This window comes from Barbus barbus (assembly GCF_936440315.1).
Source record: "Barbus barbus genome assembly, chromosome: 34".
Lineage (NCBI taxonomy): Eukaryota > Metazoa > Chordata > Actinopteri > Cypriniformes > Cyprinidae > Barbus > Barbus barbus.
In genome coordinates this window covers 15,742,158-15,762,769 of record NC_136762.1, presented here as the reverse complement: position 1 = coordinate 15,762,769, position 20,612 = coordinate 15,742,158, and the positions used below count along the sequence as shown (strand labels likewise).

The following is a 20,612-nucleotide window of genomic DNA, read 5'->3' as shown; positions in this document are numbered from 1 at the left end:
AATCTTTTTTAAAATTCCTCAATTAAGTCTTGAAATATCTTGCTCAATGCTACTTCACCAAACAAATTAGGTGACTATTTTCTAATTTGCTTACTATAATTCATGACCACTAGGGTGCAATACATAGCCTGCAAAAACAATGTGCTGTAATGGAAACATGCTCACAATGGGAAATGCTTGTTTATTTTGGTTCCAGCTAGGAGACGATTTTCTTGTTACACAGAGGTGCATGGATGCCATTCGGCATGTCTTGCATTTTGTTCTAACAACAGATCCAGTGTCTAAAACCTGCTGCAAATATTGCAGACGGCTAGGAACAGTGGGCCATTATACACAAAATCAATACTGAGAAAATGGATTAAAGTAACATGTGATATCACATGCTCTGACACCATATGTCAAGAACAATATCCTATTTTATATAGATGAGCATAAATGGTCCCTGCGCTGACCTGAATAACAGTGTGAGCCAGAGGTAACTGATACTCCTCGATGTTCAGGGTGTCCAGCCATCTCTTTTCCTCCTCCTCCAAAACCTGAGACAGCTCATTGGTCACTTTCCCCTGGAAAACACAACATTTCAACACACTCATTAAAAGTGTCCTTGCTGTGAGAGGGGGCGGCCATATTGGGGCCTGTATTGGGTATGTATGAAACGACAGCATCCATAAGGAAACAGTCACTCCATTAACACATTCATGACATAAAGTATTAGACTAATGTCACTATTTTCAGGATGGGCTTATGGATTATTAAAAGACCACACATTGATGTTGCTTAATGAGTGAAGGGGAAAAATATGTTGTCAAACTGACGCCTATTGTGTAGTGCTCATTGTAGACAGGAAAACCGCGCGTTGACCCTGAAATGCCGCACTCTAATTGACCGTGCAGGTTGCAATGACCGGCCATCTCTTTGGGTGGACAGGATGTGCCGTTGTTCAAGATACACAGTAAATGCTAGAAGATACTTGGGGACGAAGACTGGTCATTTCGGTTCTTACCCTGACTGAGTTGAGGCAGTCAAGCTCGAGTTTTTCCACCGTCTCCGCTGGCAGCAGTGGGCCGAGCTGCGAGAGGTTAATGGGTGTTGTTATGGTGACTGTTCCAAGGACATCTCTGCAGCAACAACAGGAAGAGCAAATCACAAACTGAGTCTGGACTTCACTCATAAGGAAACATTAAATTATGAAGGAACAGGAATGGGAAGGTACAAGAGTGGCTTTCACCTCTCATATCAACCAGAAGCTATTTATAACAATCTGTTTTAGGTTTGCTGTCGCTATATGTGGCTTGCCGACTGGATACAGCCAGTAATACTTAACAATACAAACTACAAAACAGGCCATCGCTAATGTACATTGTCACCAGATTTACTTTTTATATTGTTCAAAACTTTGGGGTTGATAAGATAAAAAAAAAAAAAAAAAAGTAATCTCTTATGCTCATTGCTCATGAAGGCTGCATTTCATAAAAAATACAATTAAACAGTAATATTGCGAAATATTATTACAATTTAAACATTTTTACATTTTAAAATGTAATTTATTCCTCTGATGCAAAGCTGAATTTTCAGCTGCCATTATTCCAATCGCCAGTGTCACATGATCATTCAGAAATTATTCTAATATGCTGATTTGATGCTCAAGAAACGTTTCTTACTATTATCAGTGTTGAAAACAGCTGCTTAATATTTTTTGAAAACTGTAAAACATTTTTCAGGATTCTTCGATGAATATAAAGTTCAAAATAACATTTATTTGAAATAGAAATCTTTTGGAACATTATAAATGTCATTACTGTCGCTTCTGATCAATGTAATGCATCCTTGCTGAGTAAAGTATTCATTTCTTTAAAAAAAAAAAAAATGGACCCCAAACTTTTCCTCTAAATGAAAAAAAATAAATTATCTGTAAAAATCTATTCACTCATTCTAACTTCACTTCAACACCAAACAGAAGATTGAGATATTTTCATTCTGTTTTTCTTCACGTATATCAAGCTTTAAAACATGACAAAAACACCATAAAATTAATCCATATGATTAAATATGCTCTTCTGAAGTCATACCGTAGGTTTATATGAAGAACAACCTGAAATTAGTTGCCAATCACACATTTTTAACCCTCAAATGTAATTTGTACACATACAAAATTAAAATTTGCTGTTTACTCAAACCTGTCACATAATATTTGACTATGTCTTCAGAAGACTTCATATGGACCACTTTTAAAGTACTTTTTGGAACTTGACAACCTGTGGTCACTGTTTGTTTTCTTTTATGGGAAAATGTTCTCATACAGGTTTGGAATCACACTGTTTTGAGTGAACGATCCTAGTCAAACTGCTGGTGTTTACCTATTGTAAATGTTGTAGAGCCAGTCTAGCAAAGAGTATATATCAGTGATCTGCAGATCTCCATTAGTGATAGCCTGGAGACGTCGGGTAACAGCCTGATGGTAGCTCTGTGTGTACACTTGGAAGGAGTCATATTCCACAGGATATACAGACACCACGTTACGCCGAGCCGCTCCGAGGTCCTCTACCATACGCACTCTTAGCTTATCCAGGTAGGCCGCAAGCTCACCCGCCTGTGTTTCTTCACGCTGGGTTAAGTTTGCATCTGCCAACTCGACCACCGCCTCCCTCCAGCGTTTCTTGAACTCCCTCGGCCGCGGGCCTCCCGGAGCGGCTCCTTCACTCTGGGCCCAATCCCGATCGGCTTGCTCCTCCTGCTGAAGCACCTGCACCACTAGGCCCAGGTTGGGCCCGGCAGTGGGGCTACGCAGAGACTCCCTCACCACATCCCACAGCTCTTTCTGCAGGGCCTCGTACAGCAGCTCCACATCTTTGGCTTTGCGCCGACTGCTGTCTTTGTTGCTGGGGCTGCTGAAATCCTCAGTGCCCCCTGCTGTTGGGGATTCGGCCTCCCTACACTCCTGCTCCAGCTCCAGAATGTGAGTGTCAGCCAAAAACAAATCTCTTTTTGTTACCAACTGCAGGATCTCCAGTACTGACAAAACAGAGATAAAGCGTTTATGCATTAGTCACACAGCAGAGACTGAATACTTCATTCTTTCATTGTTTAGTCACGGAAAATTACTTGTAAAATATCTTCACCTTCATTTTAAATTAGTAAAGAATAAAGAATATAAAAACACAGTTATAAAGTACACTAAAATTGTTACAGGTTGCCCTTCATATGAAAAGACTTGTGGGTTTAATTATATATGGAATATAAACTGAAAGAGCAAAAAAAAAAAATAGTCTGAACTTGCACTTTATGATTCAATATATGTTAATTAGTTATTTCTAAAGCAGTAGTTCTTAACCAGGGAGTAGGGGCCCACTAGGGGGACTCAGCAAACTACCATTAAAATAAGCCAAAACAACTAAAAATCAACCAATAGACATTTTTATAATGCATATATGTATTTCTAAATATGCCAAGCTCTAAAATATTTTATTGTGTAGAAATTGTGAGGGAAAAAAAAAGAAATTTCATTGTCCAATAAATCATGAGAACTTGAAAAGCCATGGAGCAATCGAATATAGTTGTGGGTCTGAGAATGACAATGTGGGTCTGAGAACCACTGGAGAAGATGGATGAATATAGGAACAGTATTTTGGCCATTCAATAAAGTTCTTCAGAATTCCCCCATTAGTAGATTTCATGCCATTAAAACCTAAAACATAAATACAATATATCTTCCAGATGGTCAAAAGCACTGCCAATGCACTCTGCTGGCTATAGTTTATAATGATCTCACTTGTGTTTCTTACATGTAGCAGCACTTTTTGACATTCCAAAGAAATCTTTGATGAAGCAGACAGGCTCTCATTGAGGTCAGCGCTCACACCCATTCTTCATAATTTCCAGTCCTTTCCTTTGGGATGAACACATTTACTTGGGCTAACAAATTGGTCTGCTTACTAGTGATAGATTTTGACAAGCTTCAAGTATTCAATCATTAATTACATACATATTAAATAAGCATACAATATATGCTGTATATACACTGGTGACCGAAAGTTTGGAATAATTAAGTATTTGTTCAAAAACATGTTAAAAACAGTTATTTTGTGAAATATTATTGCAATATAAAATAGCTGTTTTCTATTTGACTATATTTTTAAAATGTAAATTATTCCTGTGATGGTCATAAACAGCATCATTACTCCAGTCTTCAGTGTTAAACGATTCTTCAAAAATCATTCTAAAATGCTAATTTGGTGCTCAAGAAATATACACTACAGGGTAAGTGTCACGGAGGCTGGTGCAGGACTGAGACAAGGAAGGCCTCCAGGGCGGAACAGGGAGTCCATTGAGCCTTGGCGGAGCAGGGAGTCCATTGAGTCATGGCGGAGCAGGGAGTCCAGGGAGCCACGGCGGAGCAGGCCGTCCAGGGAGCCATGGCAGAGCAGGGAGTCCATTGAGCCATGGTGGAGCAGGCAGTCCCTTGAGCCATGGTGGTGCAGGCAGTCCCTTGAGCCATGGCGGAGCAGGGAGTCCATTGAGCCATGGCGGAACAGGGAGTCCATTGAGCCATGGCTGAGCAGGCAGTCCAGGGAGCCATGGCAGAGCAGGGAGCTCAGGGGACCATGGCGGAGCAGGGAGTCCATTGAGCCATGGCGGAGCAGGGAGTCCATAGAGCCATGGCTGAGCAGGCAGTCCAGGGAGCCATGGTGGAGCAGGGAGTCCCTTGAGCCATGGCGGAACAGGGAGTCCATTGAGCCATGGCTGAGCAGGCAGTCCAGGGAGCCATGGTGGAGCAGGGAGTCCATTGAGCCATGGCGGAGCAGGGAGTCCATAGAGCCATGGCTGAGCAGGCAGTTCAGGGAGCCATGGTGGAGCAGGGAGCTCAGGGGACCATGGCGGAGCAGGGAGTCCATAGAGCCATGGTGGAGCAGGGAGTCCATAGAGCCATGGCGGAGCAGGGAGCTCAGGAGGCCATGACACAGCAGCCACTATGACCACGGATATATGGCCCCCCCAAAAAAAATTTATTGGGCAAAATCAGGTCTTTAAATACCTGGAGGGAGTCTGGGGGAAGCTCAGGAGGTGCGGGCACTGGAGCCCTCTCTGAGCTGGATTCAGGGACTGAAGCCCGCTCTGGGCTGGAGCTGGGGACTGGAGCAGACTCAGGGGCTGGAGCCGACACTGGAGCGGACTCAGGGGCGAGGATGAGGGCTGCGAACAGTCTTTTTCTCCCCGTCCTCCTCATTTTATTAGGGGTGAATATGACAGCCGGATGGTGGGCTTGACTGGGGAACGGCTGACGGACTTGACGGAGGGCTGGTTCTGGATCGGGGCTGGACACTCTCCAGACACCGGAGGATCCCTTCCATCCAGCTCAGTCCTGTGGTGTCTGGGAGGTCCACGGGGCGATAGTAATTGGCCCCAATCCAGAACAGAGAGTTGAGCATGGCATCGTCCAGTGCTGTACTTGTGGCGGTCCCGCAGAACACCCACGCATACTCCACGAAGGGGAAATCTCTGTGGGCTAGGGCGGAGAAACGAGCGGTGACTTCCATGCAGCGGGAAGAAAAAAACAAGGGAAAATAAAAAGACTTTCAAAAAAAAAGAGGAAACAAAACGGGGGGGAAGGGGCGCCGTTTACTGTTTTGGGTGGGGTATTCTGTCATGCTTCGCCTATTGTGGTGGTGATAAAGGAGCGCAGAGACGAAGGGGGTAACATTCAACAGTCTTTATTAATCCAAATACTGGAGTATACACGGAACAGGCAAGACTCACACATAGGATGAGGGGAAGACGTTCAATGCTGGACAAGGAAAGACACAGGGCTTAAGTACACGGAAAAAGAGATAATAGATTACACACAGGTGAAACCAAGGAAAAATTAACATGAAGGAGAAACTCGGTCAAGGGGAAGGCATAAAGACACAAAACAGGTCCATAACCCTGACAGTAAGAACGATTAGAAAAATTAAATAATATTTCTATTCATTAAATTGATCACAAGTATCATGGTATCTATGTATCATGGTTTCCACAAAAATATTAAGCAGCAAAAAATCAGCATATTAGAATGATTTCTAAAGGGTTATGTGATACTGAAGATTGTAGTAATGGCTGCTAAAAAGTCACCTTTGCTATCACAGGAGTAAATAAAATTTTTAAATATATTCAAATAGAATTAAAATAACAGTTGTTCATAAATTTTAATATTTCACAATATTTTTTACTGTATTTCTTTTTCAAATAAAGGTAGCCTTAAAGCTGTGCGCATAAAGCACTTCTTTCAAAACATTTAAATCTCTTAATTATTCTAAACTCTTGGCCTCCAATGTATACAATTTTAATAAATGATACATATGTAATGTACTTCTACTCTTCTGTTCATTTCTTCTATTAAGCTTTCTTTCTGACATTTTCATGATACATCTGTCACAAATCAGCTGTGCAATAATTATCCCCGCTATTGAATTTCTCCTCAGAACACTGAATGGACAGTAAGAGGCTCATTGCGGTGCTGAGTTGCCCATTTATTTCCTGTGACTTCCTGACCTTTTCTTAGAGGGAAGGATGCGGGGGTGTTGGCGCCTGATTCATCTGTCCCTATCCTTATCGAGGATGAACTGTCCTGTAATGCCACAACAGACCCCACACCCTTCTCAAGCGTCTCGCGTAATAACAGCCCGAGTGTGCCAGTCCATTGGAAGGAGATCTAAATATAAAATACAATACCGCCAGGGTTATCGCTAACGCAGACGGGGGACAAGGTGGAAAAATTTATGTGCTGCCTGTTAAAAATTCACTTCCTCTGCAACTCATCCATGTGAAAATTCCTCCACCCAAGAACAACATGTCGCTGTATCATTTCAATGACTTTGAGACCCGATTGATGACATTCATACATGAAGGGAGAAAAGGTTAACCCTGCAAGCTTCAGTCTGCGAGGAAGAATTAAAAAAAACATTTTAATTGATGAATGAGAATTTGAAAAATATTCGCCATGCCCCACAGGATTTTGAATAGGAACGGGAATAACAGGAATTGGAATTTAATGAATTGCAATTCAAAGAAATTCAACAGGTAATTGCATTCCGGGTAATAAACCGTTTGTCTACACTAGTACAGATATCTATCTGTTTGTACGCCTCAAAAAACCCTTAAATTTTAAGACTTTTTCAAAGTTTTTGGTTGTAAAACAAGGTTGTGTGTGTGAGTGTGCGTTACATTATATATACTTATGTGTGCCCTTTAAACGATGCTCAATTGGTACTAAGGGGCCCAAAGTGCCCTATATATATATATATATATATATATAAATAAAATGATAGAATTTAATATTGGAAAATCAATGATCCAGATGTTAAAAGCCATGTAGTTTAAATGGTTTTATCCCACAGTCTTTTTGCCAGTAACTGCGCTGAGCTGTGCAAAGGACAACACTAGTTCTTTGTTTCCACAGAGTCTCACGCACTAAATTCATGGTGTGGAGCATGCTTGACTTAAGCATGGACATGTCACCACCCTTCCTTAATGAAAACCACAGGGACAAAAGTGTTGCCTTTTAAGGGCATGTATGGCACATATGCTACACATATACCCCCACCACAACTTCCAAGAGGACATAACACTGTTTGCTTTTGGCTAAGGATTTAAAAGGGTGGGGGCTGACATGCAACTCGACTGAAAAATCTGACTAAGCAAGATATCCGCTAACATAGCTCCAACACACCTGCACAACCAACGACCAATCAGCCGTTACAAGGAAAAGATTAGCCTGGATTCTAGGAATGTAATGGAATACGATCTGTTCTTTGTCGTGGCACAGGTTCAGGACCATTTTCCATTAACCCTCTGTGTTTCAGAGTCAAAATCACCCTCCTGTCAAGTCGGGGCAGGGGAAACTGAAGAACATGAGGAATAGCAGCCCACAGAAACTCCTGTTCTCATTTATTTACTTCCCTTATTTAATGCTCAGCATGTGCAGAGTAGACATATTTTCCCCAGAAGTGAAATATTTAATAAGTGGAGGACGATTGTATTTCCTGCCTCTGCCTTAGTGGTGCAGATGGGTTGAGCAATACTGAGCCCGTCCTGAAGGAATTCCACATGCTAAAATTTAGTTTCAATGTCCAGGCCCAGTGAGGCTTCCAAGTGACAACTGGCCTCGCCTGCCTCTGGAGACCTTTAGGTCAGGATGCAAAGTGATGACATGAGCCCCTCTCAGGACAGAATGGTCCCACTCCCTTCTTAATTTATTTGGACATGGCCAACATCAACAGAACAATCCTAAATTGGACCCTTTGGAAAACGCGAACTCCACCTTACTCTAAGTGCTACCCTGCCCTCGCTTAATGCATGTTGGTTTATTTGACATGCATGAAAAAAATCCTCCTGCCAAATGTTGGACAATAGCTGGATAAGGTGGAAGTGTTGGCTATTCCTTTCACAAGTGACTCTGCCAGTTGGCATGCAGGAATATTTGCTATCATAAATGGGAACGTATTGATTGCAAACATTCCACTTAGATACTGATTCCATAGCGGCCATGACAGAATGGTTCTCAGCAGTAGTTATGGTTTATGGTTGGAGGTTGCGGCTTGTAATTTGGCAAGGTCTGGAAATCATTCACTAGGATGAGGGGTAAACGCCCTTTTATTAGGCTTCTTCATCAATTCAGTCATGTCATCTTATACTCTGCCAATCCCAAAGACGACTAAAAGCTTTCAGTCCTGAGAGATACCAGCCAAACGAATGCAACGTAGACCTTGCTCTCTGAACTTACAGCAAAGCATCAATGAGGTTTAGTTACAACATGCTTAGTATTTTTCATTTTTCATATTTTTCATTTTTCACAATTTTTCATATTGTTGTGACATCATGGAAAGGATGGTATTGTTGTTAAAAAAACATTTATTTGGTATTAAAATTAGTTTATATAAATAATTATATCAATTATAAGTTGTGCTATAGTCTAAAACTGGTAAAACAATGACATAGGAAGTAAAGGCATTGAGAAGGTTTTGACAAATCCTACTCAAGTGAAATCTGATCTGGTTTAGCAGAAGTTGACAGTTGAAACCCCTTCCACAAATAGCATTCACGTCTTGTTCTTTGCTTCGTTTTTTGGATTTTCTTGCATATTGTGTAGTGACCGAGGCATGCGTGGCCTTACACATTATCTGAAGCATTACTTCCTCATTTAATCTTTCCTATGCCCCATGTATTCTTTTAATGCATCGTTGTGAATATGTTTGATAACATTCTTCAAAAAAGGCTCTCTGTGAATTAAATAATTAAAGATTTGATTATCATTCACTCAGGAATTTGGGAACACTTGAGAACAGCTGGGTGGATGGAGCAATGCTTTCTTTTGTCACAACACTTATGTCTGCAAAATAAATGGGAAGTAGGCCTATTTTTTAAGCTCATACACAATATCTTTTCTGTAATACTTAAGAAACCACAAAAACAGACTAAACTAAGAAAAAAAGCATTCACCATTGGCATCTGATCAATGTGTGAACAAAAATGCTCTTCACCCAAATAACAGATAAATCATAAAGTGTCTGGTGGTCTCTTCAGCTGCGAGTTGCTGACTTGGAAACCAACATGACTGTTGCAGGAGGCCACCAGAAGGTTTCCCGTCAACATAATGTGGCTAAATACACAAATAAAAAGTGATTTTTTGCTGTGTCAGCTGGGACATGCAAAGCAGCAAGAATCACTAACCCTGTCCCCCCCTGCTGAAACAAAGCAAAGACATGACCAAACATGACACTGTGGGGGCACATTCAGTTCCCCTTTGCTCAGATTCCCCTTTTATCATGTTCCATGCATCAATTAGACAAGGAGAAGAGATTGACGGTTTAAATTTGACAGCCCCCTATAGCCCATATGGTGAAAATGACAAAAAAGTCTTGAAAATCAGATAAAATGCATGCTGCTCTGACAGGCATGTTCCACGATTATCAATCTTCCTGTAAAATTGTGTTCCAACTCTAATCAAACACACATGAACCTGTTAATCAGAGTCTTGCTTAAAATGAGTGTGTAATTATGTAAGAGCAGGGCTGAAACTAAATTCTGCTAGGCTGAGCACACAATGAACTCTGTTGACTGTTTAACAAATGCACAAGCAACCGCTAACACTTGTAGATATGTTTGCAAAACAGTCCAGGCCTGTGACGCTAGGCATTGCTAGCTTGATGTTCCTGATCTCATCCTTCACTACCATGCTTCAATGCCAATATTCTTTAACCAACAGAGCCTGCAAGTTGTTGCTGGTTTTGAACCTTATCTCTCCTTGTCTTGCAGTAAAAAGCCTGAAACCTGAGCATGCAATCATGTGCAAATTCCTGCCTTGCATGTACCATGCACAATCAAACTCTGGTACAATACAGCTGTGGTCAAAAGTTTAGGAACAAGCATTAAAGATTGTACATTCATAGTTGAATTAATTTGCAAATAATAGTTGAATTAATTTGCAAATAATTCCATGTTTAATGCCATCACAGTCTATTAAGACTGCTTGTATATTTTCTAGAAGTACTAAATACTAAATGCTGCACTACAATTACAAAACAACTGTTTTAATAGTTAAACTGCCAATGTGTGTTTACTTATTTTTATGTACTGTGAAGAACATGATTCTATGAGTTGCTGAATAGTTACTCTACAAATGCACAGCTTCATAATCAGTTAACTGATTACCTGAAAGTGGCTCCCTGGGTTTGACCTCAGGCACCTCCTCCACCGGCTCCTCCTCAGGCCCCTGAGATGAGTAGTCCTGCATGGACTCCCTCTTCATTTTGCCCTTGCCCACCATCTTCAGGAATGAGAGTCGGCGACTGGTGGAGTCAGCATCAGTTTCTGAGCACAGGTCACCATTGGTCAAGCTCTCTTTACCCTTTCCGGCCATTCTGTAGAAAGAGGAACGTTGATGAGGAGAAGCGTGCTGAGTGTGTCTATTCTGGTAGTGGCAACAAATGGAACTGCAAAAATCATTTTACAAACACTCCTACCTCCTATTTGCAATAAATCACCACAAAAAAGTTATTAGTCCTAAACAGATTATCTCACTCTGTTTCTTTTCTTTTACTTTACTTTACTTTTAGTCATTTAGCAAACACTTTTATCCAAAGCGACTTACAAATAAGAAAAAGTAACTAAAAGTCAAAACTCTTTAAATACTATATACACATTTAATAAAGAAATTAAATAAAATTGACAAATGCATACAACATTTCAATACTAAACATTTAAATGGAAACAAACAAAATAAGCTAAAAACAATTCAAAATATGAAAACAACAAAAGGTATGAGTATAATAATGCTTCTAACATAACACTAAGCTAAACACCAAAAAACAACTACATGTGTATGTACAGCCACACACATATACATATATATAAAAATAATTCAATATATATATTATTTCATATCCATATAGTATGAAGTACTAAAATAACTCAAATTAAATAAAACTAAAACTGAATAAAAAATATTTCTCATCTTAGTGCTGGGCCGTCCACTTTTCAGCTGCCTTTTTCTCAATCCATTATTCCCATGGGGATTTTAAAACAAATAAGGAGTTATAAGTGTTTTTAAGAAGTTATAAGTCATGAACCAACCAGCTGCAAAGTGAATCACAACATTACAAACCGTGAATTGAAGCAAAACAGTATTGGAATAATGGACAAACTGACTGTGTTCTTATGTCTTAATTCATGCATTTAAATCCCATTCAAATGAACCAAATCCACACTGTAGGAGAAAGAAATCTTCTGCAGTGAGTTGCAGTTCCTTTCTGTACAAACACTGGCCACATAGACAGATGAGGAACACAAGATGGACAGAGAAGATGGGAAAAGTACTGATAATATCTATGCAAATGATGTTATAAGAGGTGAAGTTAAAGACTCAATGCAAGGCAAATCATCTGAATGTACAGGTACTGAGATTAATAATTCACTCAGTTTTCATGCTTCAGGGGTGATTGTGTGAAGATTAGAATCTACAGAGCAGCTGCTGTGTGTTCTTCTGCTGACTGCAGTCCGTGTGTCATACTCACTCAAGAAATACAACAGTTTTATTCAAGAATGAAAACCTGACCAATGAGAAAGATCAGCTAATACTCAAGAACATAAACCTGACCAATGAGAGAGAACAGCTTCTTATTCTTGGTAAAGATTCTTTGGCCTATGCTGTTATTTGCTATCCACCTTATGAATGTATTTGTAAGCTAAATGTGTCCGGTCTCTGGTGTCATCTGCTTCCAATTATTTTTTTAGCTGCACAAAACAGCTCTTTATGCTGCTTGATATTACAAACCGGTATTTCTTACCATTATTATTTCTATGTATTGTTATACATATTTATTTGTGTAATCATAAACAAACTGGTCGCAAATTGCTTTACTGTTTACTGCACTTTGTTATTTTTATTCTTTTCCATATTGAACATTCAAAAATGAGGTGGATACAGCAGATATTTTTAAAACATGATGGAGTTGGGTTGTGGTCTCAGTATCTTTCAGTGTACACAATTAATAAGTATACTATATGTCATAAGTCACAGACAGATGAGTGTAAATGGGAATAAAAAGCTAACAGCTGAGCTGGTTGTGTTTACAGATGGATGGAATTACTATCACTTGAATTTTTACTACATGTCTAGTGAGTCGAAGAACTTGAATGAAAGCAGAGGATACTGTATGGAGAGAGGAAAATATCTAATTATCATAAACAACAGAGAGAAACAAGATTTTAGTTGTATGTGTGTTTATATTGTTTAGCGGCTAAATGAGAGATGGTCAGATTAAATATGTCTGTTGTCGGTTTATGATATAAATGTAAGTGTAATTGTTTAATCTGCTCAGGACTTTAAGAATATGTTTGGGGGTACTTCAGTCTGGATTGGTCTGAATGACATTGATGGAAATGGGTGGATGGCTCTAGGTTGATGACCTCTGGTTGAGAAATCATACTGAACTGATTATTATGCAGTGTTGGAAAGTAACTAGGTACATTTAACGGAATTACGTAATTAAAATTGACAAAATAAAAGTAATTGTAATCAGTTACAGTTTCTGAGACAAAATGTTAAATTACAGTTACTTATGAAAATGTTAAGGATTACAAAGGGGGTTACATCTGCTTTTTTTCACACACACTCCCAGATTTAATTGATTTCTTTCATAAATTGCAGTGACTGCTCTAAAATATGAAACACCAATGTTTCAGGAGTTTAGAACATGCTTATTCGATAACGCTTTTATTTCCCATATGGGTTTATGTATAGCTATGCTTAATTTTTTTAAAGATTAACGATGTTTAAAGATTAAGATGTTTTTTTTCCAAGGCATTGTTAGATTCCAGTGTTTCCTGTCATAGCTATGCAAAGATTTGATTTCAAAAACAGTATCATAGCTAATAAAATATTTCTTGTTGTAAATATGTATGTAATCTCATTTAAAATGATCTGAAAGTAAAGGTCATTACACACTGAGTCTGAAATTTTTCGTGTGCGTTTTTCCATATTCCTCATCCTTTCCTATCAAAATACATGCTACGGATGCGAAAACGCAGAAAATCGAACCTGATCCAAAATTTTTTATGACAGACGAAAGTTTCGGAGGTTGTGAGGTTGTATTTATTTTTTAATGTGCGAAAATTTGGGACTCAGTGTGCCATGACCATAAGTCTGATTTTGTGGTCGCTGTGCTTCAAAGGGGACATTGGATGCCCATCTTCCACAAGTTGCAACATACTTTGGTTAAAATTCCTCAGTAGTTGTGTAAAACAACACCCTTGCTCTGTTCACAGCGACTTATTTTGGGGCATGTCCCTTTAAATGCTCATGAGCTCTGCTCACCCGCCCCTTTCTTCCGTGGAGGAGCAAAGGCGATTTGCAAATAATCATAAAAAATATAAAGTGTCAGACTTACTTCTTATGGAGGTGCAGCTGGATCACGAACAATGGATACTGATCTATCCTTGAGTTTGAACTTTTTAACAAAACCTGCCTTGAATTGTCCCTTTTTCAGAAAGCAGTCTGGAGTAAAATTATTTGTGCAGACATAAGCAAATTTAGGTGTATTCGGTGGTGCATTACAATTAAAAACAAAACTAATGCACTACGTCCTCAGTGGCTCTGATGTCAGGAGAAAATTAAGATTCTTATGTTCTTCTACATCACAAAACTACAAAACACATGCAATGCTTACAAGATGTTGTTGCTAAAGCTGTTAGAGCGTGGAGAAAATGATGGACTTCGTACAACTGCCTGAGGGCGAAAATATGCTAATATTGGACAGTACTTCAGCGGTTGTGGGCGGGGCCTAAGCAAAATAACATCATACTGATCAGAAAATAAAAACAGCTTGATAATTGAGACTGTTTAGGACTTTAGGGGATTAAAAAAGGAGTGAATGGATTTTTATCATTGTATGGTGGTTGTGTCCACACACTGCTACAGTTATACATTTATATGCAAACACCATGTAAAAGTGAATTTGAAGAGCCAAAATGTATATTGAGCAGAGAACTGTGGTGTGATTGTGGATAATGACCCAAGGTGGCCTACTTTATTTGGATGGCATGATGTTGCTTGTAATAGAGATTTTCAGTGGATCTGAGAGAAGAAGAGTTCACAGCTCATACTGCCATATGAACATCACACACGTTTTTTGACACAAGTTCAACAGTACAAAACTTCATCTAAAGCAGTGTTTCTTATCCTTGTTCCTGAAGGACGTCTCCTTTGTCACTGCTTAACTGGTTCAATGAGGGAAAGAGATTAACTTGAGAAAAGATGGAGGAATATAAAAGTATTACTTAAAAGATGTTGACTATATATGCAGAATAAATATTTCACATTTATTGCAAAATATCCATATATACATATTCATAAATACTCAAGTAGTTTGAGAGTGTAGGAAAATGTAATTTGCAGTGCTATGGGAGTTGGCGGGCACTAAAAATTTAGTTTGGTGCAATTTGCTTGCTTAGATTCCCTTATTGTTGGGGATTTCTCTACAGAATCATAGGTAATGTACAGGTTTTCACCATTAATTCCACTGTTAAACACTACTTGAATATTTTTTTCTCAAATATGTACGGTGGCCGAGAGAGCTCAACGCGCTGCAAATAGAAAAACACCTGCAAATTAAGAAAACAACTTCGTCAATTTGACAACAGACACGCTGCAAATGCTCACAACACAATCAAACAAAGAAACGCGCTGCAAATACAATTCTTTATTTGGTTGTGTTGTGAGCATTTGCACCACCTGCTGTAAAAATTTATGAAGATTTTTCTCGATTTGCTGGTGCTTTTTCTATTTGCATATGTTTTCTGAAGTTGCAGCGCGTTGAGCTCTCTCGGCCACCGTAAATTATGGCCATTTTGAGAGTGAGAGAGAGAGAGAGATAGAGAGAGAGATGTGTGAATTGTCTGCATCTGTCGGTGCATTCCAAACGGGCTATATCACCCTCCGAAGGGCACTTCGGAGTGAAAACAATCATGGCCGCCATATTGAAGTATCGTTCCAAACCGAAGTGCTCAAAATTAGCCACTTCAAAGGGCCCTTCGGAATTTCATTCGAGGCTACAACTGATGGACACTTCGGGCCCCCGTGATCCTTTGAGTTGATTCTTTGCATGATGACGGTGCCTCCGCATAATGATGCAGAAGGGCACTTCAAGAAACAGTTGTTTGGTGCCCTACACCCTTCAACTCTTCGAAGCTCTCACTCCGGAGGGTAAACCCTTTGAAGGGATTAGGGCATAGGGATGAGCCCTTCCGAATGAAACGCAGAGTCTGTCTCTCTACAAACAATGAAGCTTGAGTTTATTTACTTAAAAACAGCGATTTTACCCCCTCATTGCTGAGAAATATAATGTAGCGATTCAGCATCGATTAATAAAAGTCACGTGGCAGCACTGACAAGAAGTTTATGAGCTTCTGAATGTTACTTTTTGCAAAGAGTGATCTCCAATCTCTGTGTGTGAGTGGTGTGTGTGTGTGTGTGTGCGCACGCATCAATTAAAGCATCGCTTTAATATAGAACGGTGATTAAACTGAACGGTTTTAATGCATTGCCCTTGTCACACACACACATACAGTGGTGTTCAGTACGGTCACACTGTATATATGTTATTCAAGAAACTTTTGAAAAGTTTAAAAAACAATTTATGAAAAAATCTTAAGAAACTTTTTGCATGAAAATCAAATATTGTTTATCGTACCATTTAAAAATGTTTATGTACTCTATAAATACAGAATGCATATTCTGCATTTATACGACTTGCATTTATGCCACTTGATAAAAGTTTTTATAGACACACCTTGAAGTAATTAACTCATTAATCAACGGTTAAGGAATCATTGGAAGGAAATGGAAGCCATACCGTAGCAAGCTCCCTTCTGAACTCCGTCTGCCCTTCTTCTTCCTCTGCATGGGTGAGGCTGAACCTATAGAGCCCTGTGGGGAGGGGGCGTCTTTTCCCTTGCTCCTGCCAGACATGCGCAAGTTCTTGCCCAGTTTTCCTAAGGTCTTGAGGGGAGAGACCCCTTTCATGCGTTCCAGGGTGCCTTTGATGGAGCCTCCCTTCCCTGATCCTCCACGCCGCACCTCATTAGCCTCATTTTCATCTTCCTCATCCTCAAACGGGTTTCTGTCCCGAGGCACACGCCCATCCAGAAGTGAGCCTCCGTTGCTTCTGGGCCAGTCCTCATCTGAGCCAGGCTCCTCAAATGGATTGAGGTTAAGACTCATTTTTCTGAGAATGAACTCGCTACGTGTAGTCGACAAATCCACGCTAAACCTGCCTCCCTTCAGCCGAGACGGGAGGTTCTTAAGGACTGGCATGGTTGCGCTGGGAGGATATATACTGGAAGAGAGATAAAACAATTAAAGGCATATCTTTCACTGCCAGTATGAACTGAGTAAGCCATTACAGATGCACTCTGACTCTGCTAATACAAACAGGAAATTACTGCCACACGGGCCAGTACAATGGTATTTATCCATGATGCTGCTATGAGCTTTCACTTTTTATGAAATTCCTTCAACTTCCTTGGTTCTTTCCAGTTTACAACACGGCTGAAATTACATAGTACGGTGCACATAGAAATCAAGAAAGCAGATCTTGTGAAACAATAGATTTCAATTGTGTCTGATATTGTGTGGGTAAATTGCATATTATCTAATAATTTATTTAAAATACAGTAAAGTTGTTTGCCACATTTACTTAATACTTACAGTATGCATTAAGTATGGCTTTACATGGATTGGAATATATATAGTACACTACTGTTCAAAAGTTTTGGATCACAGTTTTTTTTTTTAAAGAAATTAATACTTCAGTGTTTCGGCCAATGAATAAAAATTAAAAGAGGCATTAAAAACTCGCAATTGAGAGAAAAAAAGAAACTCGCAATAAACTCGCAATTTTTTTCTTGCAATTGCAAGTTTATCTCACACAATTCTGAGAAAAATGTGAGATAAAAAGTCGCAAATACCTTTTTTTAATTTTTTTTTTATTCTGTGGTGGAAACGGGCTTCTTTGATATCCATACTTCTCTATGCAGCAGGAATGCAATAAAATTGTCACAAAACAAGAAAGATCAGTAAAGACAAATGTTTTTGTTTTAAATGAACTAGATGTTAAATTGGCAAATTAATGAATGAAGTCTCTATTCATCAAAAAATACTAATAAAAAGGATCATGGCTTCCACAAAAATATTAAGCAGTTATTAATATTAAGCAGAATTTTTTTTCAACATTAATATTAATAAGAATTTTTTCAGCACCAAATCAGCATATTAGAATGATTTCTGAAGGATGATGTGACACTGAAGACTGGAGTAATGAAATTCAGCTTTGCTATCAAAGGAATAAATACATTTTAAAATATATTCTAATAGAAAAACTCATTCTAATAGAAACCGGTTATTTTAAATTATAATATTTAAGCATATTACAATTTTTCCTGTATTTTTGATCAAATAAATGCAGTCTAGGTGAGCATAAGACTCTTCTTATTTTATCTGTTTTAAACTAGACTTTTCTTTGTCGTATGACACATGTACCGCTAAGCCCCATTTAATTTTACTGATGCACATCAACTCAATATCAACATAACATCAGCACAGCAAACAGTATTACACAACAGAGATAACACATCTGACAGTTTTATATGAAAGATTACTGATTTTATGATGGGTAGAATCAGAAGCACACCCTTTAGTTAATCTTGAAGAGAACTTTTGATGTTGGGCCTGCCTACATTACAAGCGTAACAAAATATTTTATTATACTCAAATGGACAAAAAATAACACATACAGCCCTGAGAATGAGAACAAACTTATTCTGACTAGGACAAGCAACCCAAAATTATATCTGACATGACACAACCCAGTGTTACGCCTGAACATATGAAATCTTGTGTAAATAAACAAAAGGAGGCTTCAACTTGATGAACCGAGTCTATTTCAAGAAAACATGTTTGCCTCTTTCAAAGGCTTCATGGCTAGAATAGCCCTCTTGGATATTTATGGCTGGTGACAAAAGAACAGCACCGAATCACTTCCGGTTTGCTAATTTGTGTATGTGTGTGCGTATACGAGGGGGGCCAATCCTTAATAAATAATTAGCTTTGGGTTAACAACCGTCTACCTGGCTTCCTCGCAATAAAAACTACATTCTGCTTTTTTAACAATAGCTCAGTAAACAAAAAAGAAATTATATTACCGACATGTTTCTGAGATCAAAGTCATATTCCATAAAGTAGCTTGGAGACATTTTCAGTGTGTAACAGCCAACGAGCTTTAAATTCCTAGAGAGGGTCTATTGTTTGTGGCTTCCTACCTTTTTTAAATAATTATGTCTGCATGATTTTTCCATATGGGTCACCTACCATTCAGGGCTTATTCTTTCATGATCATTTACACTGGAAGACGTGTGTAAGGCCATGCACATACTGAAAGTGTCCGACAAGATATTTCACAGAATGTTTTTCAATTGTTATTGTCGATATAATAATAATCAGTGGGGAAACAACATTGACTTTCATTGTATGCACAGAAAAACACTGAAACGTGTTTTACAGAAGAAAGAAAGTCTTACGGTTTTGGAATGGCATGAGGTTAGTAATGATGGGAGGTGTTTCATTTTTTAACCTGACTTGTCACTTGATCATTGAATCACCAGTAGGATTTAATTATTAGACAAGAAGGAAATTTACATAGCAAATGGAGTGAATGAGGAGGAGAACATAAGTTACGCAACTGCTTAACAACAGTGTTCATTTATGCTTAAACTGTTTAACAGGAGATTAACAAGTTAAGTTAATAAGTTAATAAGAAAAAATGTGACTGAAATGTCTCACGCAACTGAAGTTCCATTGCAAATCATCCTCTCTCTCAACATTCCCACTGAAATTCCAGATCTAATTATAAACCTTACAGTGGAGCCAATATGGAACGTCGGGTTAGATCATTGGGTGAGATATAAAAGCCATGCTACCGCTTTCCCAGACCAACTCCTCTTCCTGTCTCATACAGGTAGGGGACAAAAGGGACAGGTCCCCCGCATTACAGCCAATGGCAGTGGCATTCTCTAATAAATGGATAACCGGATAAATTCAAGGAGAAATCAGACAAGTAATCTACATGTCACTGAAAAAATATGTAGTTAAATTGGCATTTGTGTATTACGGGATGGCATAATGGTGCCTGTATATTTTTACAACAGACAAAGACAAAATATTAAATATAAAATACTGCTATGAACATTAACTAAATAAATAATGTAACACAAAACACTCCAATGTACATTACAGAAAAAAAATATTTTTAATTATTAAATAATTGTATTTGTAATTGTAAAAATTATTAAATTACAGAATGCAGTCATTTTACTGGCTAAAATCATCAATTAGAGACCACTGACAATATGGGGTTTTAATAAAAATCAGCTGTCTATGCAGTAGAAACAGAGAAAAGGGGCTGTGGTGAAAAAAGGTAGGAAAACTTAAATGCCAATGCATTGGGCTTCATCAGCCTATCCATGAGCAGGGATACAAAAAAATGCAGAAGTATGATCTGTGGTTTTCACAAAAATTCTAAAGCTGTAAAAAGTCTACCAGATGGCCTGTTTGGAGACTTTAACAGACGGAAGAATAATAAAAAAAATATTTACTTATACTACAGACACTGTAATAATGCTGGTTAAAAATGGTTGAACTTAAGCTTTAACCCATTTAGGCCTGGTTTCACAGACAGGTCTTAGACTAAACCAGGATTAGGCCATAATTCAATTAGGACAGTTAAGTAATTTTATAAACATGCTTAGAAAAAAAACATTACTGGGGTGCATCTTGAGACAAACCAAATGCACTGATATATTTTAAGATCAGTCAGTGCAAGTTTATTTCAGTTGAAACAGCTTAGACTTACATTTTAGTCTAGGACTAGGTTTAAACCTTGTTTGTGAAACCAGGGGCTAGTTTTTCACTGTATGTAGCAAATTAAGGGGTTTTTACATTTTTACAGATTTTTTTTTCCTGGAAAAACAATATTCTTGTTTGTACTTTTAGATTAGTGTCAAAGATGGTTTCTGGAGGATGCCAA

General features: G+C 38.6%; 1 protein-coding gene across 2 annotated transcripts in view; it reads right to left on the bottom strand.

The window, feature by feature from the left end:
* The window catches only part of LOC306854523 (exocyst complex component 3-like protein 2), a 35,943-nt gene that overhangs the window by 9,017 nt on the left and 6,314 nt on the right, over positions 1–20,612 (bottom strand). For both annotated transcript variants that reach the window (XM_079392642.1, XM_079392641.1), the window contains exons 2-6: positions 16,386–16,868; positions 10,687–10,895; positions 2,358–3,012; positions 1,004–1,118; positions 453–563 (exon numbers count right to left, since the gene is read on the bottom strand). In XM_079392642.1, the coding sequence (XP_079248768.1) occupies positions 453–563; positions 1,004–1,118; positions 2,358–3,012; positions 10,687–10,895; positions 16,386–16,846 (1,551 nt within the window). In that variant the 5' untranslated portion in view covers positions 16,847–16,868. The remainder of the gene's footprint in view (positions 1–452; positions 564–1,003; positions 1,119–2,357; positions 3,013–10,686; positions 10,896–16,385; positions 16,869–20,612) is intronic.